The sequence below is a fragment of the Pogona vitticeps genome, chromosome 11 (assembly GCF_051106095.1).
Source record: "Pogona vitticeps strain Pit_001003342236 chromosome 11, PviZW2.1, whole genome shotgun sequence".
NCBI classification, from domain to species: domain Eukaryota; kingdom Metazoa; phylum Chordata; class Lepidosauria; order Squamata; family Agamidae; genus Pogona; species Pogona vitticeps.
In genome coordinates, this window is record NC_135793.1 from 204,037 (window position 1) to 226,226 (window position 22,190).

The following is a 22,190-nucleotide window of genomic DNA, read 5'->3' on the forward strand; positions in this document are numbered from 1 at the left end:
CCCCCCGACTGCTGCCCTGCCCACTGTCCCTGGGTTCTCGAGCGGCTCGTTCTGCTGTGTGTGTGTTCTAGAACACTGCAATGCCGGCTCGTTGGTGTTTTCGTTAATCAGCTGAAGGGGGTAGCTGTTGCCCTTGAAGAATGGTTCTGCTCACGAACACTACCACCGTCACCTGCGCGTCTCCAGTGCTCTCACCACTGACCTCCTTTTTTGCCATTTGCAACTCCAAAGGCCCCAGCTAACCTGCCGCCAAGCGAATGCTTTTATTTCCCAGCCTTCCAAGAGGTCTTAGGTGGTTCAGAGCCACCTGGTGGAAACACCTCTCCACCTTCTTGCCCCGTCCCCTTGTTCTCCTCCTCCTCCTCCTCCCACTCCTCCCGGCTTGGCTCCATTTGTCTTATAGGGCTGTGGCATTTGACCTTGAAGGGACCCCCCCCATCTGAACCCTCCATGTGTTGGCTGGTGTGCTGGCATGTGAGCCCAAGCGCATAAGCAGATCTTTCTGGGTGCAGGAGAGAGGGGCTCTCGCTGGCCATCATAATTCAAGAGCAGGGAATCCCAAGGGCCCCAGGTGGGGGGGGGTGTCTTTCGCTCCCCACCGTCTTGGTTTTGTGCCGTGGCCGGGGCAGTTGCTGGTAACAAACAAAGGGCACGGGGGGGGGGGCAGGCACGCAGGGAAGGCATAGCCGAGGTGCAGAAATCCAGAGCCTGACGTTTTTCGCCCTCAGTGGGGAGTCTTGACTCCTTTTCTGTCTCACACAAACTCAATGATCCTATTCTCTGCCCCCCCCTCTGCCCTGAGAGCCACTGAAGAGCCAGGCAGGGAGAAGTAATGTGTGACGTTAAAAATAGATGTGGCCGCGTCAGGCAGAGGGAGCTTAAGGGGTGCTGGCGCTTTTCCTTTGCTATGGCGGAGTATGTGGCAGAGTGTGCGACAGGGTGCTCTCCCGCCTCCCCCAGCTGCCCCCACATGGACCACATGGTGGTGGGCCCAGTTCTGATGCTGAGGAGGCTCCCTCTTGGCCGGCTGATTTGGGAAGGGGGGGCCACCAAAGGGCAGGGGGGAGAAGGTGTGTTTGCACTCCCTCCCTCCGTTGTGTCCAGCTTGGATTTGGGGCTGATAAACCCCAAAGGGTGGCCGTAAGGAGGGTGCTTGGGGTGGCTGGACCCCCCCCCCCCGGCTCTTTTGGTCTCGCGACCCATCAAGAAGAGAGAAACTGGCCTCCATGGTTTGCATCCCTTGCTGGCCAAAATGGAAGGCCAGCTGGTTGTGGGAGGCAGTCCGGACTGAGGGCAAAGGCCTTTAGCCAGCAGACAAGAGCTTAAACCCCTCGCCATATGAATGAAGGTGGGGCAGGGGGCCAAACCCTGATGCCAGAGTGCTGGTCCTGGCTTTAGCTCAGTCTCCTTTAGGCCTCTGGGGAGAGCTGTCGTCGTGCTGGGAGAGCTGTCGTGCTGTGCTTGTTCCCCTGCCAGGCTTCCAAAGCCCCTTCGTTGGCCTTTGGCAGGAAGATCTGGGCAGTTCTCGCCCTTGTCCTGCTGTTGGAAGGCTTCCCTCTGGAACCAAATCCTTAGCCCCGTCCACATCTCACTGGTGCTGCTGACTGCCATCCCATGGAACTGATGAGGCCGCCCTTGGGGTCAGGGAGTGGTTGAATCCTTGCAGCATATGTGGTTTTTGCTGTATCACTGTATAAGGATATCCGCCTGTCTGATCTGAGCACTCCTTTCCTTCCATTCTGGATGAGGCGACCCGAGAAAAGTTCGACCCCTCCTAGGTGGCACTGCTAAAAAACTTACCCTGATCACAGCCAGATACATCCACTGCGTCATGCGGAGGTGACCCATCGTGCTGTCGCAGAATGCCAAGCCCTAACGGTGTCATTTGGCTGTTCCCTGCCAGATGTTAGCTGCTGAATGTTTTATTTGCATCTTAGTGTGTGTTTTATTTTTGTCCACTATGCCAGTAAAGGTTTCTGTCTGTCTGTCACTCCACTGTTGCCTGTGTGTGCCCGGGATGCCTGCTGGTGTTCATAATCCACTTCTGAGGACAGGTTTTGTCCCTGTGGGGAGGACCACCACCCCCCCGTCAGGTGCTTACTTGTAATGAGAGAAGAGTGGGTGAGGCCTTCCTCTTTCTTGCCTGGCAGACTGGCTCTCCTTTTTCGCTAAATACCTCTTTCCTCCTCGTGATTCCCTTCAAACCCCCCTAGCTAGCTCACTGCCAGCTTTCCCAGGCTTCTGCTGGTACTATCCTGTCCTGGAGCCCAGGCTGGTGTGTTCTCCTCCAGTGGCCGCTGTTGCTACTCCTGAGTTTGCCAGCACTTGAGAAATTTACTGCCTGCATATTTTCAGACTTTCGATGAGGGAATGGTGGATGAAAGCTGCTTCTGTGCTCAAGCGGGCTGGGGAAGGAGGAGGAGGAGGAGGAGCAGGATTCCCCTGAAGGCCAGTGGCAGGTTTTCATGAGCCTTTCCTGGTGCGGCTGTTTTCCTTTGACTGCCCTTCTCGGCTGCATTTATGGGTGGTTTGGCTGAGACGGCTAAATGGGAGCCGGAGTTTCCTGCCCCTGCCTCTTCTTGCCCAGGTCCTGTGCTTCAGCCTAAGAGAGCCTCTTGGAAAGGGCTCTGAACTCTGTGCTCGGCCGGTTTAAGGCTCAGGGAGAAGGGGAGGTGGGGACACCTGGCCTGCTGAGCCTGCCTTTGCCTGCTGTAAGTGGGGCCTCTCCTCTGTTTGGGGTCTCATTGCCAGGGCTGGTGTGGGCCCAGCCAGTTCAGGCGGCCTCTGGTTCCCAACCTCGGGTCCCCGGCTGTCCTTGGACAAAGGGTCCCAGAGGCCAAGGGCGTTGTGCTTTTGCCCTGCCTTCAAAAGCACAACATGCACATCAAGCCTGACGAACCTCTATATATCCATCGCTGGCGTTATTAAAATAATAACTTGATGCCTTTGCCACCTTGGCCCAAAAGCCTCGTTTTCAAGGCCAAAAGTTGATGTGGGCTGTTAGGAGTAACTTCCTGGGGGTGGTGGTGGTGGTGCTCGGGGACCCTTCTCCCCTTCCCTCCCCACCTCCCCCATCCTGGAGAGTCCCAGAGCCTCTCGCTCTGGAGGTTAATTGTTCAGTTATCTGTGCTGGGGAGAAGAACAAGCAGGCAGGAAGCTCTGTGATGATGATGATGATGATGATGATCCCTGGGGTGTCCTTGCCACAATGGTCAGCAACCCCCCTTGACTCTTTGTTCCTCTCCCAGCAAAAGATGGTGGCTGTGTTTTGGTTTCTTTCCCCATTTTTTTGGAGGGGGGAGCATGCCAGAACACGGAAGGCTTCTGCGGTTGGCCCATGTGCTGCGCCGACTGTTCCCGGGCGCTCCCTTCAGCCCCCTTGTCCCTGGGGTGACAGAGGTGGTCCCCGAGAGTCTTCTGAGACCACGTTCTGGGCGGCGGGGGTGTCATTGTTGCTAGCAACGGTTTCTTGTGAAAGCCATCGGAAGGTGTGTGGCGTCCTCAGGACTGGTTAAGGTGGGGGTGTCTCTTGGGGCAGCGGCTTGAGAGCAGGTGCCCTCGACTCCTCTGAGGAAAACCGGGGCCTTCTCTCTGCTGTGACTTTGCCACTTGCTGTCGGGCTTCCATTTTGGCTGCTGGACTTCGGCTTTGGCCGTTGTCCTAGTCGTTGGTTTTGAGAGCCAAAGGGCCCTCAGGTGGACAGAGCTCCCTTTTGGCCAGTGGCCGGCCGGCCGATGAAACCCATGTGCCAAAGTTCTGAAAATTTGGGAAAGGACGGGTGGGGAAAAGGTTCTCTGGAGGGCTGGGCAGCTGTCGGGTGTGCTGTGATACGAGGGTGGCCGAGCGCCTGGGCCTTTCCTGGTCCTGATTAAGTGTGTGTGTGTGTGTGTGTGTGTGTGTGTGTGTGTATGTGTGTGTATGAGAAAGAGAATGTGAGGGAGGCTTCTGCTTAAGGGGGGAAAGCTGAGGGAACCTGTGCTGCTTCTCCCGACCAGGGTAATCCTGGTCATTCTCCATAGATTGTGGTTTTCCTCTGCTCCGTCCTCGTTTGGGATTCGTCCAAATCTGTGTGGCTTAACGAGGAAGACTCCCTCTCTGGTTCTTCCTGCCCTTCCCGCCCCTCCGCTTCCAGAGGGGAGTGCTCGCTCGCTCGCTCGCTCTTTCGCTCGGCCAGCCGCAGCTCCAGGTGCCAAAGTAATTCTTTGCTTTGGAAGCCAGAGCTGCTCTCTCTCTCTCTCTTCCCTCTTCTTAGCTGCAAGGGGTCAAGGGGGAAATTGGAGCCCTCCTGGATCAAGCCCCCCCCCCGCAACCCTCTCTCCATCCTCAAGAATGAAGTGAGGGAGGGACGAAGCCGGTTGACCGCCGCCCCGGCTGGGCTGTCTCAGGCCTAAGCGCAGGAGAGGAGAGGGGCGAGGAGGCCAAGCCGGGAACCCGATCTCCTTCTGCCGGCCTTTCCAGAGGAATCTGTGCCTTCAAATTCCTGTTTGGAGGGTGGGGGGGGGGAAGGCCTGGCAGAGGGAGGTTTGCTGTGGCTGAGATCCTGCAAGAGAACTTGCATGCAGGCGGGAGCCAGAAGGGTGTGTGTGTGTGTGTATGAATGCATGAATGAGAGAGAGGAGGAGAAAGAGAAGGTGGGGTTCTCTTGAAAGAGCAGGAGGCCTCTCTTAACCCCACCCTTGGAGGGGGGGGGACGAACCCTTTGGGAACGGGGAGGGAGAGGAAGGGGGCCTGCCTCCCCTCCCCTCCCCTCCCCCGCACCACAGCCTGCCGGGCCTCCCTTCTCAAAGCAGCCAAGCCTCCTCCAGGCTCTTGCGGGTGGTTGTGTGGATCCTGTGCAGGTGGCCGGAGGGGACCAGGCTGTTTGCGGGTTAGCAATGGGGCAATGGGGATGCGGGTTCGAAAGAGGGCCGGGCTGGGCAACAGGAGTGTCCGAAGGGCGGTGTGGCTGGCGGTGGTCACCTGCTTCCCCCTGGGGTTGGCCAGTGGCCTCTTTGGGAAGCCCTGGTGACCTTTGTGCCGGGGGGGGCGTGCCTCACGGGGAGAGGGCATCACCCAACACAGGGCATGCGGCATGGCTCCTATGGCTGGGGTGGAGAGGGGGCAGCAACACCCTCCTCCCTGTGCCGTCCAGCCCCGCTCTACCCCCCCCTCCCTGCAACCCCTTGTTTCTTTCCCTGAGAATGCCAATTAAAGCCCCAGGTTGCCATTCAGATCCGCCCAACCCCCCACCCGGTGTGGTTTTATTCAGCTGTCCCTCAGTTCTGGTCAGGCCCTCTTCCCCTCACCCCAGTGCCCCCCCATGAAGAAAACCCCTGGCTGTACACAAAGCCTCTCTCTCTCCGCCCCCCAACCCTTTCCCACCCTGTCCTGTTTGAATGGCACCTTGCCTCATTCCCAGCAGAGGGAGGGCACTCTGGGAGAGAGGGACCCATCGGCCCGCCCTGGGTGGGGGTGGGGGTGGGGGTGGGGGTGGGGGGGCTCTGAGGGACCCGACCGGCAGTGCCTTCCCCCCTCTCTGAATCTCTGCCTGCATCCCAAGGTGAGGAGTCACCTGGGCAGAAGCCGGGTCAGCTTGTGTGCCTTCCTGAGGAGGGGGTAGCACAACAACTCCACCCCCCCTCCCCATTTCAAGCTGAGGGTTGCATTGGCATCTTGGGTAGGGGGCTGGTGGAGGATCCTGCACCTGTCGCAGCAGCACCCAGGCCGGTCAGCGCCTGAACAATGGGTTTCCAGCAGGGGGGGGGGGGATATGGCGGTGGCTCTTTATTTTCTCTGAAAATAATTAGCTTCCCAAGGGGGGAGGGAGGGGGCCTGGGGTTTGCACACTTAACAAATGGAAGTTGGGAATGTGAGGCAGACAATGGTGGCTCATTAGCCTTCCTTCATGGCAGCCAGACCAGGAAATTAGCCCTGCAGCTGCTGGAAGGGGGTGGGGGGGGCCTGGAGTGCTGCTCTCAATTTGGTGCATTCCTTGGGGGTGGGGAAGCATGTGCTCTGCCTGCGGTGTGTGTGTGGGGGGGGCCGTATCCCCGGCCGGACAGGTGGCATGCGTTCCTTCACATGGATTTTTCTGGAGGGGGCTCCAGAACGCTCCCGTCCTCCCGTCAGAGCAGCACTCCACCTCATCCTTGTGCTGGGCAGGGAACTCCACCTGAAGGGGTCTCGGGTGTGTGGACCCCAGTTTGGAAGATGCGTCACCTCTGCGTCACCCGTGTCGCCCTGCAGTCGCTCATGGGGATCGAACTGGGCCCGTGCAGAGAGATCGCTGGGCCTCCGTTCAGGTCCTTTCCTTTCCCTGCTGCCCTGCTGAAAGGTCCCAGCAGGACTGACAAAACAGGAAAAGAGAGGCAGGATGATGGCAACTCTCCAGCTGAAGAACCTCAGGCAGCAGCATTGGTTGGGCAGGAAGAGGCTGGCCTCAGACGTTTCCTCCGTGCAGTTTTGGTTGCGTCCAGGCTTCTTATCCCGAGTCCTCTGACTGAGCACCATCCCTCTGTAAAGGCTTCCCTGGGGGTGAGAAGGTGGAGGGGGGGGAATGAGACATGCCTCCCCCAAATGAAAGTGGGTTCTGCCCTGGGAGGCTTGTGCTAAAGTGTGTGTGTGTGTGTGTGTGTGTGTGTGTGTGTGTGTGTGTGTCACGTTGTCTTTTTCAGCCTGTTGTCATTCGCAGAAGGTGTCTTCTTTCCCCTGTTCTCCAGGAGGTTTTTTTCCTTGCCACAAACAGAAAAGTCTCACGACTGTTAATTTCTTTTTGCTTTCTCTCTCTCTCTCTCTCTCTCTCTCTCTGTGTGTGTGTGTGAAAATAGGTCTTGCCTGCGTGCGTGCATGCATCCACCCAATATGGGGAGATCAAAGGGTGCTTCGCAGCCCAACCTGAAGTGCTCCCCACACCCTGAACGCACCCAACCAGCCCCAGGAATCCCTGGGGAAGAAAGGGAGGTTTTCCCACCGGAGCCGGGCTTGCCCTGCCCACCCAGTGCGTGCGTTGCGTTGCCGTGTGTTGCGTCAGGGGCTGGTCTCAGACTCTCTGCCGGAAAGTGGCTACCAACCTCGAAGGTTTAATGGGCGTCAGGCCGTGGGGTGGCTGGAGAGAGTTTGGGCCGCCTGAAGGGCGGCTGCCTTTTCCCCCTCCCTGGGCTTTCTGGGGAGGATGGAGGGGCAAAGGGCAGGGGAAACCCACCCACCCCCTTATATATGGGGTGTTTTTTCTTGTTTCTCAGGGGTGCCTCGTGGCCAGGCTTGGGCGGGGAAACCTCAGACCCTCTCGGGCAGGCTTGCCCAGCTTTGCAGGAGCCCCCTCCCCCCACCCCCGAGGTTCCTCTGCAAGGGAACGCAGGCCACCTTCCCTACAGGGAAGGCTGCCCTCGACCAAGATCGGGTGGGGGGGCCGTCCACACAAATGTAGCCAGGACTCGCCTGGCTTTTGAAAGGTGCAAGCGCAGGGCAGCTGTGCGATTGGACATAGTCCCTGTGGCCTGCGGGAAGGGCTTGGTTTAATTTCCCCCCCCCCATCCCCAAATTGGCACCTGTAAATGTGTTCTTAATAGCGATTAATGCCATTCCTGGGCCTCCGTGGGAGCGCCACCATCCTCATTTTCCACTTCCATGGAGGTTTCCTTTGACAAGCCACCCGAGTGTAAGGATTGAGAGGGAGGGGCCTTTGGCTGCAGCCGGGTATCCTCTCTCTCTCTCTCTCTCTCTCTGAGAGCAAAGGCTCCCTCCTACCCTGAGGATGTGACCTACTTGTGGAATGATGATGGGAAGAAGCGGGCCTGGGAATTCTGCCTTGTTGCATCTGTCAGACCTGCTCAGCCCTTGGTAGGAATTAGCCTCGGGCTTGTTTCCGGTGCAATGCCGTCCACAGTGGAATTTGGATCTGCCTGGATCTGTCAGGCGAGGAGGGTGTGTCTGGGCAGCTCTCCACCACGTGTGGGTCTCCGTCTGATGCGCTGGTTCACACCTGGGAGTGTGGTGCCTGGAAATCAGTGGGAAAAAGAGGATTGACCGGCTTTTGAAAACTCCAAGGCTTCCGTTTTATATTAAGTGACTTAGGCAAGGGGAAAAAGGCTCTGCCAGCCTTTTTTGTGTAATGTATTTAATCTTTTTCTGGCTTTCATGATCTTGGGGAGACAGCAAACGCTATCTCTCTGAGTTTTATTTGTGTAGATAATCCTGCACTTTGAGGAATAAAAAAATGTCAGACATTTCAGATTCAGCTGAAGAAGCAACTGCTCCAGTGTTTTGATGAAGTTGGAGTCATTGGCCTATATATGCTCCCACCGACCACCCCCTTTGCCTCCAGAGGTTGCCCTGAAGCAGAAAAGCCACATTTATGTTGAAAGACTTTTCCTGCATGTGTATTTCTCTTGCAGAAAACGTTTTGAATCAGGCAGCTGTCAAGGCCCTTTTATCCTCCTTTTTGGCAGTCTCTCCTAACTTGGTGTCATCTGCAGATTGGCTGAGGATTCTTTTTGCCCCTTCAATGAGATGAAGAAACCACTCTCTCCCCCACGCCCTCCCCCCCCCCCGATGATCAAGTGCAGCTTCCTACCAGTGAACGCATCCTTGCAGATCTCTCTCCACCCCCCCCAGAAGGAGAGCTCCTAAAGAAAGCGATCTGTCAGAATTGGCAATCGTTCTGGGGGGGGGGTCACCTAGAGGTTGAGGAAGGGGGTGACTGTTGGGGTGGGGTTTGGAGAGACAGAAGGGAGAATAGGCCTCGTTATTCAGGGGGTGGAAAAAACGGGCTCCGGCACATAGACCAGGCCTCATGTCTTCTGAGGCATCCCAATGGAGGCTGGCCAGCCTGCAGGCTCCTAGTGTCGTTTTTTCTTTCTCCCCTTCGGGTCGGGCTGCTTACTGATGAGGTGACTTCACCTGCCTCCCTGTGTGGTAGAAATGGTGGGTGTGAAGCCCTGTTTAGCCCTGTTTACTCATGCCTTTGCCCAAGGTTGTGCAAGGGGATGGAGAAGCTGCTCCTGCTTTTTCGTAATGGCAGCCTCCCTCCCTTGGCATGACTCACCAAGCATCTGCTTTGACTGCGGTTTTTAGTCTTGCTTGTGCTTCGCATTTTTCATAGTACTCTTTGCTTGTGTTTTTTTAGAAAATATATCTCCACTTCAAATTTTTAGCTTTAAATATTACCTTAATGATGTGCACCTCCTTTATATATTCATTGTTTTGTTCTTAAATATTGTACTTCGATAATGTCACCCCCCTTGGGTCCTTTCTTAGGGGGAAAGGAAGGGTAAAAATATAGTAAGTAAGTAAGTAAGTAAGTAAGTAAGTAAGTAAGTAAGTAAGTAAGTAAGTAAGTAAGTAAGTAAGTAAGTAAGTAAGTAAGTAAGTAAGTAAGTAAGTAAGTAAGTAAGTAAGTAAGTAAGTAAGTAAGTTCTCAGAGTGGGTGAAGGGAGGTCCCTCTTGCTTCATGCCATGCAGGAGAAATGGTCTCCACCCGCAGGGCGTCTGGCATGTGCTGAGAAGGCTCAGGGACTCGTTTTGTGCCCACCTCGCTGCAGCCTGGAAGCTGCCGTGGAGGCTCCCGCGGTGTTTGAGCCCCTCCAGAGCACAAGCTGGGATGTCTCTGGCATTCGCTCTTTGAATTGCCTGGGCTCCAGGGGACAGCACCAGGGGGTCCTTGGGGCTATGGATGGGCGTAACTCTTGAGCCAAAGGGAGAGGCTCCCCTGCCCTGTGGGTCTGTGAAGGAAGCAGCTCAGAGGGAGGCGTGTGGGGGGGGGGGGAGAGGGAGGGAAGGAATGGCTCATTGCCAGTGGCAGCCAGGATGGGCTGTGTTAGAGGACTGTTGCGCTCGCTTGCTACTTCCTTGGCCTGTGAACCCATTGCACCTTTTTAGACAGGAGGACGGCAACAGGGCCATCATCCTGCAATGATGGAGAGACAGACATGTGGAGTCCGGGAGTCAGACTAGAGGGCAGGGAGAGAGAAGCCCCAAAGTTGGTTCCTGCCAGAGCTTGATCTAATCCAGCATTTTCTGTGCACGGTGGTGGGGGGGAATACAGAGCTGGAAAAAGCCTGGTGGTCCGAAAGGCACCCTGAGGCCTTGTTGGTTTCTTGCTTGTCTTTGTTGTTATTTCTTTGTTTTGGTCCTGCTTGCTGAAACACACCTCTTGCAGCTGGCGCTCTCTGAAACAGGCTGGTTACCTAAATTCTTTCTCTCTCTCTCTCTCTCTCTCTCTGTGCGTAAGAGACATGATGATAAAGAACACCCTTTTTAAAAAACATGCCAGGTGATTTTCTCTTAAGCTTTCTGGCTGGCCCAGGATTTCATTAGTTGTCATCCTCGTGACCCTGGCAGGTGCCTGAAGAAGCCTGCAAGCAAAGGGCTTTCCTTGGGCTGAGGGTCTCTAGAGCTGTTGGCATGGAGGCGGCAGGGTCTCATGGCTTCTGAAGACCGCACACCATGCTTTCTGCTGGTTCTGTGTTGGAAAGCGGACCCTGCCCCCCCCGCCCTCTTTGATGGGGCTGTGCAGCTGGTTTCTGGAGAGAGATGTTGGGATTTGTCAAGGCGAGGGATGTGATTGTGCAGAAGACATCATCCCCGAGGCCTCCGGCGGCTGCGGGGTGCCCGGGCTGGTCCAGCCACATAGCGCTCTTGGCATGACGGCTGCTTCGGGCTCCTTACCTGGGCCTTGTAAGTCAGAGTGCAAGCAAGGTGGCACCCAGGGTGTTGCCGTTGCTACCTTAGAAGATGATGATGATGATGAGATCTGCTCTTCATCACAGTTGGGCTTTCTTTCCTTTCCTTTCAAAAAACGATCACCTGGCTTGGGCAACTTGGGCAATGGCGGGGCTTGTTCGTGGCTTGTTATGCCATAAAAATGTCAAGGGTGCTCTGTGGACACAAGATGCCCGATTCTGCACAAGCTCTGGAGCCGAGAGGAGGAGGAGGAGGAGGAGGAGGGTCTCTTCTCTAGAGGAAGCATCAGATTTTTCTGATAAGAAATACAATGGTGGTTGGGGCTGGAATAGCTTCAGCGAATGGGCTGAGGTGAGGGAAGACGTGCCTTGTGTGGGCAACTGGGGAGACGCCGGATGCAGACACGTGTCTTGTCTTGTGCAACTGGCGGATCAGGTGGGGGTGTTTTGTGAGTCAGGAAGGCCTGTGGGTGAGGAGGCTGAGAGAGCGAGCAAGTGAGTGGGAAAAAAGAGGCCGGAAGGCCTGAGGGGACCCATAAGGGACTCCCTCCCATCAGGAGAACTGCCAAGGGTGAGTGTGGGTCACTCTGTCTGTTTGTCCCTTCTTCTTGGAGTGGCTGCAACACCCCCCCCCGACCCTTGCCTTTCCCCTTCCTTACCCCCCCCCATCTTCATTTTCCACTGCTCCCCCTTTCTTTTCCTGGGCTGGGGATGGAGTGGGAGAGGATTGGGGTCCTAGTACATTTTAACTTCTTTTAAAAAGGCTTCTTTGAATGTACAGACCCCCCCCCCCCACCAAGCAGTTGGGATGGCATTGTTGGTTTAATGAAGTTACAGCATGGCAGCTGTTTGGAGTGGGGGGGGGAGAGCAAAGAGGGAACAAGACAGGGGAGGGAGAGAACTGTGGGGTAAGGTTTTATCTGGGGAGGTTTCCAAATTCCAAAGTTGTTTTGTGCCTAAGCCTAGGAGGAAGGGGGGGGGGCTGAGTTGTTGTGTGGGGGGGGCAGTGGTGGTGGGAGCCCAGGTTTCCAAAGCAACCTGCTGATGCCTCATTGATGCATCGTGTAAATCCATTTAGAAGCTAGAAGGGCCCTTTTGTCTTTTGGGGGTTTGAATGGGCCTCATTAAAACCAAAAACGTGTCTATGAGGGGGGAGGCAGGAGGCCCAGGGGTCGAGTGGAAGGGAGCCGAGGGGGGGTGGCCCACAAAAGCTCTCCAGCCACTGCTTATCTCTCCGACTTTATTAATGGGGGCCTTTTAACCCCTGGCCATTGAGGAGCTGGCGTGGGCTGCCTTAGGGGTGCACCAGGGCAGAGGAGAGCTTGGCGCCCTCCGCCATCTTGGAAGGGTTCTCCACACTTGAGTCAAATGTGGTTTCTAAGCTCAAGACGGAGAGGAATGGGGCGGCCGGAGGGGGGGGGAGAGATGGAGTGCCCCAGCTAAACCTGTAGGGAAGCTGCTGCTCCTGTACAGGAGCCACCCACCCACCCACCCCCACCGCTGGAGCATGAAGGCTGCTCCTAGTTCTGGCCATCCAGCTCCCCCAGCCGCTTGGGGAGGGGGGGGCTGGGGAGGGTTTGCCTCCCTTTTGGCCAGTGGTGGTGGTGGTGGGTCTGTGAGGGCAAAGGGGGTTGCAAGGGGATTCCTGGTGGTGATCACGCCATCAAGGGGCACAACCTGAAGGGGCGCTATGTTGTGCACCGTCCTAGAAGACTAAGGAAGGCGCCAGCCTGCCTGGCACCGTCCGGGTGGCACAGGGGCCGCAAGGGACGGGGCACCTGCACCATGGGGGCAGCGTTTTGCTGGTGACTCTGGGATCATCCTCCGTGTCCATGTGGGGTAACTACACATGGCCAAGGCGTGTATCAGTACGGGAGGAGCTGGTATGGATGTTGATGATGGTTCCTTGGAAGAACAATTTGAAGGTCACTTCCTGGCATTTCAGAATTAATCCCCGTGTGCTTCCCTCTGTGTGTGTGTGTGTGTGTGTGTGTGTGTGTGTGTGTGTGTGTGTGGAGCTGTTTTGACCCTTCTTTGTATGCAGACACCTAAGGATGCTGGGGGGTGTTCAGGGTAGGTGGGTGGATTAGGGCTTGCCAGGAAGCAGCCAAAGGGTGGCATAGAGGCAACCTGCAGTGAAGTATAAAATATGGGGCTGCTCCTGGGGTGGGGTTGGGGGTGTTTGTCTCCCCACTGGACCAGCTGGGAGAGGCCTCTTTGCTTTGGCCTCCTGGCTCCCTCTCTAGATGGCTCTGCTCTCCCCCCCCCCCCCCCGCTATGGTAATGGGCCTGGTTAATGTTCATGGGTTGATTGCAAGCCCATGAACACCTGCTGGGTAATTGTCGCCTAGGACTTGTTAGCACCTTAATATTTTATTTTATCCTCCCCCCCCCATCAAAGTAGGACCAAGTGAGTCCCCCTCTGACAGCAAGCAGGGCAGGCGGGGAGGAAACCCAGCAGAAACCTCTGGCGGGTGGGAACCAAAGAGCCACCCCCCCCCCCGCCATTCACGACCTTGTTCTTTGGAGGATGCCTTTGTCTCTCCATTCTGGAGCAGGGCGATCTCTTTATTGAGGCCAGCTCAGCCATCCCAGAAGAGGGCAGGAGCCTTTCAGGTTCCCCAGACCTCCTGCTCTGGCCAGGTGGCAGAGGGTGTTTGGTGGTCCGTCTTTAATTCACCCACTGGCCGCCCCACAGACCAGCCTTTTTCTCCAGAAGGGTCAGGCGCAGGGGCCGCAGGTGTCCCTGTTAGCTCTGCCTGTTTAGGGAGGCACCAGGGGCTGTCCAGGTGAGGGACAAAGGACAGCCCGTCCCTCCCTCCCCAGGTGGGGGACAAGAAGCAAGGGGTTGTGCAGCTGGAGACAGCAGGGCCAAAGGGTTGGATCCTGATGGTATCTTAACAGAACACTTGAACCACGTTGGCTTAGAGGTGGGTGTACAGGGGCACACTCACCCACAGTAAAGATTATTTTCTAATAAAAAAGACCCCTCCAGGGAGCAGGAAAGGGACATGTAGGTTGCTTGTTGTGGGGTTTTCAGGCTCTTTGGCCATATTGTGAAGGTTGTTCTTCCTAACGTTTCACCAAGCGGGGGGTGCTTCTTCCATGTAGTTGCCCCCCCCTCCCTTGGACCTTGTGTTCTCTAGCAGTCCCCACTCAAGGCTCAGCCTGCAGGCCCTACCTAGTGTCTGTTGGGCTCCTCTGCAGCAGCAGCAGCAGCAGCTGTGTGCCCCCCCATCCTCCCCATCCTTTTCAGCAGGCCCTTAGATGGCTCTGGTGTGCCCAGGGCCCAGGGAGAGGGGTGGGGGTGTGTGGGGTGGGTGGGGTAGGGCTTCGTAAGCCTGCCTTCCAACCCGCAGGATCTGTGACCAGCCTCCCCCCCTTCCTGGCTTTGGAAGAGGAGCTGCTCTTTATTTTCCTTTTATTTCCGGCAGGGTGGGGGCATCTCTTCCTGCATCTCCCGAGGCCCACGGCCAACAGAGCCCTCCTTGTTTACCCAACTTGCTGGCATCAGTTTACAAGCCTCACAAGGACCCTTTTCACCTTTCCCAGCAGAAAACACCTCTTGAAACAATGAGGAAACGGGATGCAGCCACCTGATCGCTCCTGAGGAACCTGTCTGCCCACCGAGGATGATGGAGGAGGAGGAGGAGGACGGGCGGGGAGGGGGGAGCAGCAAAGACCTCTCTGAGCAAAGGGGCTCCCATGTGGGGCGGGAGGGCTCCCCCAAGAAGAGGCGGGGAGAGAGTTCGGGGGGGGGGAGAGAGTTCTCCTTTGTCTCTCAGCGGCCATGGAGGGCGGGCGGCGGTGGTGGGCCGGCTGGAGGGCCTGCTGAGGCTTTATCCCTTGGCCCGGAACAAAGGAGGCCTCAGAGTTTGGGGCTGAAAGGGGGAGCTGCTGGTTTTTAGCAGCAACAGTAACCGGATGGAGAGGAGAGGAAGAATGAGGTTGTGTGCGTGTGTGTGTTTACCTTTTTTGAGGACTTGAAAGTGAGACTGTTTGCTGTGTCCTGGTCCTTGAGGGACCTTCTGGAAACACATGTTCACTCCTTCCCCAGGAGAGATTCCACAGAAACCTGGGAAAAGCGGAAGGTGGCAAAGGCCGCGTGGATGGTCCTCGCCCTCTCCCTTTTGTAGCCCGACTGCCTTTGCACAAGATTAACGTTGCTTCTGGGCGAAAGGCATGCGCGTGGGGACCGGTGGCAAAGTCTCCTCCGGCTCCTTCCTCTGGAGAAGTGGCCTTTTGTCCCTGAAGCTGGGCTGAGGCAAAGCGGGTGCCTGGCACAGGCGAAGGGGGCCTCCCTTCCTAGGCAGGGGGTCCGAGGCCAGACGTCCGTGCGTGTCGTGGCCCTTTCTGTCTCTGTTAGAAAGGCCTCCGAGATGCACGTGATGAGGTGTCGGCCATCGTGTTTCGTTTGTTTGGATGTCGCTCGCTTTTGCACCCCTGCAGGGTGCTGGGAGGGCCAAAGTTAAAAAAAAGTGGCTGGCAGGCACAGGGGACCGAAGCCCCCCCTCCCCCTGACCTCTCCACCCCACTCCATGTGGAACCAGAAGGGAGCTTGCTGGGGAGGAAGGGGTCTAGGATTCTCACCCCAACCCCCTGGGCGCTTGGCCAACTGGCTGTGCCACCCCACTGGCTCACGGTGGAGCTGGAGAGCAGGTCCCACGGAGGTGGCCGTGGAAAAGGCTCTCAGAGAGGTCGACGTGTTCACCTGTTCCCCTGTGTGTGGGGAAGATGAAGGAGATGCCTTGTCGCCCCATAAGCAGCGGGAGTTTCTTCTTCGTGGCCTCTGTGAATGCACACAATTGCTCTCCCCCTGGGCAGGACCTCCTGGAAGCTTCTAGAAACGTCCAAGAGATGTGATTAGTAGCCAGTGGCTATTACTAACCTCTCCTGGGGGGCAGTATCCTTGCTGCTCTGGGGAGTCCGTGGAGCCAAGGAGGAAAAGGGCTCCTGGAAAGGGCTGGGTGGGGGGATTTTTGGAAAGTTCTTCAAGGAATACAATTTTGGAAAAGAGGTTCGTATTAAAAGTATTGCTCCAAAGGGACCCGTGGGTATGGGGGTGCACTGTGGTTTAGATTGCATTAGTAAGTATTTTGTATTCTTGTATTTGTTTTGCAAATTTAAAAAATAAATTTAAAAAAAAAGTTGTTCTTTGTGGGGTAATCATGTGAATAGGCGCCCTAAGCTCATCTGCTTCTGTAGTTCTGCTGGATCTGGTCCTAGACTTTTAAGGGGGTCACGGGTGGGGGGCACTTCTTCCTCTGGACCTCTCCGATGGCTTCTGTGGCTTTCCCAGGAATCCAGGCGGGAGGTGCCCAGTGACCACCGTGGACGTGCTGGGGAGTCACTGTTGCCTCTGTCGTCTTGGAGGTTCGGAGACCAGGATGGCCCTGAGCTGTTCCTGGGTGGGGGGTGGCCTTCTTGCCAGAGATGGGCCAAGTGGACCCGTTTTGCTTCCGCTTCTGGAGCTTCTTTGTAGGGAAGGCCACGGTTGGTGCCCGTGGTTTGCAACAATCCCTGGTGAAAGGCTCCCTTTGTGGTGGATTGGGCTGGAGTTCTTTCTTTGCCTTGAGGGGCGGCCGTTCCTTGGCAGTCCTTGGTCAAGCCAGGGAAGGCAAGGCGTGTGGAGGTGGCGGGGTGTGTGTGTGTGTGTGTGTGGGGGCAACACTGGCTTTGTTGGGGTTTGGGACTGTAAGGTGACCGCCCGGTTTGTTGAAAGAGGTGGCGTGGGGCCAGAGGAACTGTGGAGTCAGCTTCCCAGGGCAGGCGAGGAAAGTTCCTTTCCCCAGGGGAGAATCGGAGGACCCTGGCAAGGCAGGGAGGTTCGGCTGTGGGCTGGCATGCTCGGCCGAGGCTGGGAGGACCTTGCTTTTCCGGCTGCTTTTCCTGTTGGGCAGCTTGCTGGGCAGCCCTAACTCTAAGCCGAATCCTGCGAGGAGTCCCTGCTCCCTTCTGCCCTTAGAGCCCTGGCATCAGCCTCGCCTCCCACATGAGGCGCAAGAGCTGGCCAGCCAGAGGGGTTTGTCTCGGCAGCTGCTTGAGGACCAGGGAGCTTTTTCAGGGCCTCGGAAGCGGCAGGCTGGGCCGGAGGAGCCAGCAGGGAAGGAAACGATGCCGCACACGGCTGGCTTTGTTGTGGCTCATCTTGTTGGAGGCACTTGGAGTGCAAAGCAGGGCTTGATGGCGGCAGCCGTTTCCAGCTGGAGCAGGCTGGCAGCTGGCTTGAGATGCCGCACAACGCTGGCAGTCATCACGAGGCGGCCAGCTTGGCTTCTGTCCCTCCTGCTTTATGCTTGCTCAGCGTCAGCAGGTGTCGCCCCCGATGGTGCTTCGCAGGCACCTCCGTCGTCTGGATGAACGCCTCACGCCAAACCTGTTGGTGGGGTGTTGCGTCCTGCGGAGGCATGCCGGCCCAGTTGATGGCTGAGTTCGGGTTGGGTTTGGAGGGCTCAGGGGCCATGTTCGCAGCAGCCCTCCTAGTTCAGAGAGCAGCTCCTCTTCCTCTTCTCTAATGCAGAGGCTGCTGGCGCCGGCGCTGGGTGTGTGTGTGTGGGTGTGTGTGTGGGTGTGTGTGTGTGTGTGGGTGTGGGTGTGTCTTACTTAGCCTGGAGCCCCAAGATGTGCTGGCTGGACAAGCATGGTCAGGGCTGGAAAAACCAGGGGATCCCATGATTTTTCCAGCCCCAGCTCCGTCTGTGTGCATCCGTTCCAGCTGTCTCACCTCAGCTATGAGCTCTCCAGATGTTCTTGCAGCAGGAAAGGCGGAGGCCACCTGCCTCTTCTGAAGGGGGAGCAGAACGCTAATCCCACCTGGCAAACCTGGGCTAAGGAGGACGGTGTAAATATCCATGAAATCGTTTTAGGGATTTGGAACGGCTGATTCCCTCGGGCTCCTTTGCACGTGTCTGTGTGGTGTTATTTTCGTGCAGGGTCCGTGTGTCTTCTGCTTTGTGTGAAAGCTGCCAAGGTGAGGTGTGTCTTCCAGGATGGACCCTGACGACGGGGCAGCATAGACCTGGGTAGACCTGGGTTAGGCCCTGTTGTTCCAGAGGCCATAAAATGGGTGCTGGAGCAGCAGCCGGGCCTTCTTGAGCTGTGGGGGGGGGGGAAGGCCACCGCTGTCCGAGAGGGAGGGAACAGCCACCGACTCCTTCAAGGAGAGCACCACCCAGCCTGCTCCAAGGACGTCTGTGGCTGGTCTGCAGCCGGGATAAATTTGCATGAATGTCTGCTCCTCCCGAGTTGTCTTTCATCAAGAGCAGAGGATGACCCTACTTAACCTGAGGAGATGGTCAGCTCCTCCTGCTCCCTCCCTCTAATTCATGCTGCTCCAAAAGGCAGCCACCTAATTGCCCTGTAATAATGGCATCATCTCCCCGTACCTGCCGGCCTCCCCTTTGATGATGCCCTCCTGCCTTCTGGCTCTGTGGGGCCTGTCCTCCCCCCCCCAGCCATCTCTATGACGGTGGCCTCCTGGCCCTTGAGAGGGGTGCCCTGTCAGCAGGGGCCCCTCTTCATCCCCCCCCCAGCACAACCCTGTTCAAAGCAGGGGGCACGCAAGGCAGGGAGGGGCTCCTCTGGGCCTTTTAAAGAGATCCTCTCCCTTTCGCAGGATTTTCCTCTTTGCCCAGCAGGGATGCCGCCCCGGCCCTTTGTGATGGGAAGCCTGGCCTGGGCATTTGAAGGGGTTCCAGTGGAGATGCCCGGGGCACCCACCCATTTTGCACCCAGGAAGCCCCAAGTTGAGGCCTCGGCTTCTCCACCCAGAAGCATCTTCCAGGCCATCGTTGCAAAAGGCTTGTTCTGGAGACCTTAGGGTTTCGGAGCATTCGTATCGGGGGAGGGGGATTTTTGTGGATTAGCAGCAGCAGCAGCAGCAGCAGCAGCATATCCGAGTGGAGGCTTGATACTTGGAAGGTTCTCACTTGGGGCAATCCTGGAAAATGAGCCGGGTTGGGAAAGGGGCCCAGGCCCCCCACCCCGGCCTGGTCTAAGGGAGAAGTGCTTGGGGGTTGCTGGGGGGTGTCAGGAGGGTGTGCCCAGCTTCAGGGTGGACACATTGGCAGGGCTGGCCCCCCCCCCAGGTCTTGCAGTGGCTGCAGAGGCCGTGGAAAGCATGTGCAGAAGAGGATTAAAAAAAACAACCCGCCCCGCCAGAAGTGGCCAGAGGTCCATTTCCGGTTGAGGAACATAGTTCTGATGGGGTGTTGAGCACTGGAGGAGCACTTGTGGCCCATTCCAAAGGTGGCTTGCAAATCCTGAAGGCTCCCAGGAGCAGCGGTTCAAAACCTCCCTCCCCCCCCAGGGAAAAAAAGCATTTCTGGGCAAGGGGGTTTGATGTGGCCAAAGGGGCACAAAAGCACTCTTTGTGGGAGTCTCTGTGGATGTGTGTATGGGGGGGGGGTCGTATGTGTTTGTGTACGGGATGTCTAGCAGCCCTGCCCTGCTTGCAAAAGGGGCGGGGGGGGGCAGGGGGCCACGTCTTTCTCCAAGTCTCATGCGTGCTGTTAGGTGATGCGTCTCTGAATTGGGGCTCTCCCCTTCTGCATTGCCTAGCTGGCAGAGACACAAAGCTTGGGGGCCCGGAAGGGAACCCCCTCTTTCCTGGGGGGCCACACCCTTGCGTTGTGTTTCTGCCTGTTGACTTTCAGAGCTTGGTGAGAAGGCTCTGCCCCAAATGTCAGGCAGCCGTTGCCGGGAGGCTCAGCGTCTGCGGAGCCCCTTTTGCCTCCCTCGGTGGTGCGGAGACCCAGCTTGGCTGACATGTTCTTCCTGCGCCAGAGATCTGTCTTGATCTGGGCAAGAGGGCCTGACCCTGTCCTGGTTTCTTTTCTTCCTCAGGTTCCTGCCCGGGAAGGGGCTGGTCATCTACCCAGAGATTGGAGACAAACTGGACATCATCTGCCCGAAGGTGGAGCCGTCCAAGCCCTACGAGTATTACAAGCTATACCTGGTGAAGCGGGACCAGGCAGAGTCCTGCAGCACCGTCATGGACCCTAATGTGCTCGTCACTTGCAATAAGCCGGAGCAGGAGATCCGTTTCACCATCAAGTTCCAGGAGTTCAGCCCCAACTACATGGGCCTCGAGTTCAAGAGGCACCATGACTACTTCATCACCTGTGAGTGGGGGGGCCCTCTTCCTCCCCTTCCCTGCTTGCTAGCCCCCTCTTTCTTTCTTTCTTCCTTGCCTCCCCCCCCCACCTTTGATTAGAGGCTGCCCTCCTTGGGAGTCACCTTCCCCCCCCCCCCAAGGGATGGCCTTCCGGAGGCGCCCCCTCCCCCTTCTGTGCCGGCAGCCGTCTTTTCCCTTGCCTTTGTGGAAGGAGCGTGGGGGCTCCTCGTTTGTGCATCGCCAGGGGGTCCCACTTTGTAACTCCCTGAGAGTTTGCTGAAAGGCTCTGGAATTAAAAAGCACTGCCTTCTGCCGGGCAGGGCAGATGCCGCCTTGAACCCGCAATGGTCGGACGCGGAGGGTTGCTCGCGGGGTGCGCTGTGTGTCCCGGTCAAGGCTCTCCTCCTGCTGGCAAGGAGCAGACCGCCCTGGGCCTTGGAGAAATGTTAGGGCTTTCGCTGTCCTTTGCTGGAGGGGCAGGACTTCTGGGTTTCCTCTTTCTGCACAGTTTCCTTTTTTCCTTTTTGTGGCCCCGAGAGGCAGCTTCAGACCAGACTCGTTACGCAGGAGGAGAATTCTTCTGCCCGGCAGATCTCTTCTGCAGAGTTGGTTCCGGCTGGGGCCAGAGGTGTCCTGCCCCCCCAAACTGTCACGGAGGGCCAAGGCTCCTTCGCCTCTGCCGTTTTCCCCACCCAGGGTGGTGAGCTGGCTGGTGTGCTGTGCCTTATAAGAAAAACAAAACATGACAACATAGCAGCAGAGTCTTGCAGCACCTGTCAGAGAACAGGTTTACTGTTAGGTGAGTGTCGGTGGATTTGAGTTCATTGCTTCAGACAGTGCATGGTTAAGGCTACGAGTCGCTCCCCTGGCTGTACATGGTTGTGAGGCTGAGCACTAAGAGAAATGGCCACACAAGCGACCGACAGTTGTGTTTTGAACAGTAGTGAGGAACATTCGGAGTGTTTGTTACAAGAACATCCAGACAATAATTGTCACAATTAGCAGCAATGTGGGTCTTCTGGGAAATTTGGAACTGGGCGGATTTCTGCAAGAGCGGCCGGTTTTCTCAATGTAGCGTGACTTGATTCTGACATATATTTGTTTGACTTACATTTACTGAATGAAATCTTTCCTTATCCAAACAGCCTCTAATTATCTGAATTAAAATATTTGTTCAGGACAAAAATTAACCATACTTTACCTGATTTAATGTTATCGTCAAACAAATTCAATGTTTTACGTGGAATTTATTTTTGTTGCAGTTCTTTGTCTTTGGGTTTTCATAGTGTCTGTTTCCGTCACAAAATTTGCTTCAACGTAAAAGGAAAAGGCACTGGAAATAGGTGGTACGCTTATTTTAGCATACCTGAAGAGCTGTGGGTGTTAGGTTGTCATTGTATGTTCTTTTGCTTCCAAGAGAGGTTGACTCTTTTTCTTCTGCTGAGATATTTTGTGTGTGTGTGTGTGTGTGTGTGTGTGTGTGTGTGTGTGTGTGTGTGTGTACGCCATCACTTTCCACTACTGTTGCCGCCTGTGCCTTCACGCACACCACTGAGTTCACTTTCAGAATTAAAGCTATTTGACACTAATGAATTTCATGAAAATTTTGGTTGTTTTTTTTCTTTTTCTTTTTTAAGAACTTGAAATGTTTCCATGAATAAATTAATGCCAAACATTTGTAAACTTACACACATAGTTGTTAAGTTTTGTTTTTTGAAGTGTTAAGGAATTCTACTCTCAAGAAAGGGTTAGTTGTGCTGAAGTTTTTGTGAAAAGGACAACCAGGTTTCGGCTTGGAGTTGGTTTTGTCAGTTTGTTCCTTCCAGTCTTCTAGATTCTTCATGTGATCGCGAGGTCCTCCGTGTGTTTCAAACCAGGGAGAGGCTGTTGGGCATGGCAACTGAAGAAGCCTCGAATTAACCACGAATGCCTTTGATCTGAGGATGTGGGCTTATGATCACCCAAGGTGGAGGAGTCCTTCTGGGCGGCCTGTGTGAGGACGAGAACGGTCTTCTCAGCCGCCTGCAGTCCCCCTGGGGTGAGATGTTGTGCAAGGGCACCCGCCGTGTTGCTGGTGGGTAAGGGCGGAGCGGGGGGGGGAATGTGTTGTCCGGTCTGCAGCTGTCCTGGGAATGCAGAGGCCACCAGCAGGGAGGGAGGAAGCACAACTGGTGTGGATTCAGCCGGCCTCTCCTCTCAGAGAGGGGGGGGGTTGCTAAGGAAGGCCCCCTTTCAGTCACTGGGCTGGGAAAGCATTGCTGTTCGCGCCCTCCAGGCAAAATCAGGCAGAGTTGCACGTAGGTGGCGCTTTTGCCGGATCCGGGACTTCATCAGGCCGGGCCTGGGCCAGAGCAGAGGGCGGCCGACCCGGGATGTTGGATCCGTGGGAAGAGAAATGGGGCTTGGGGGGGGGTGGA

General features: G+C 56.3%; 1 protein-coding gene across 1 annotated transcript in view; it reads left to right on the forward strand.

Annotated features, from left to right (window-relative positions):
• Window positions 1–22,190, forward strand: part of EFNB1 (ephrin B1) — a 51,758-nt gene that overhangs the window by 12,851 nt on the left and 16,717 nt on the right. The window contains exon 2 of the mRNA XM_072981354.2: window positions 19,503–19,780. Within this exon, the coding sequence (XP_072837455.2) occupies window positions 19,503–19,780 (278 nt within the window). The remainder of the gene's footprint in view (window positions 1–19,502; window positions 19,781–22,190) is intronic.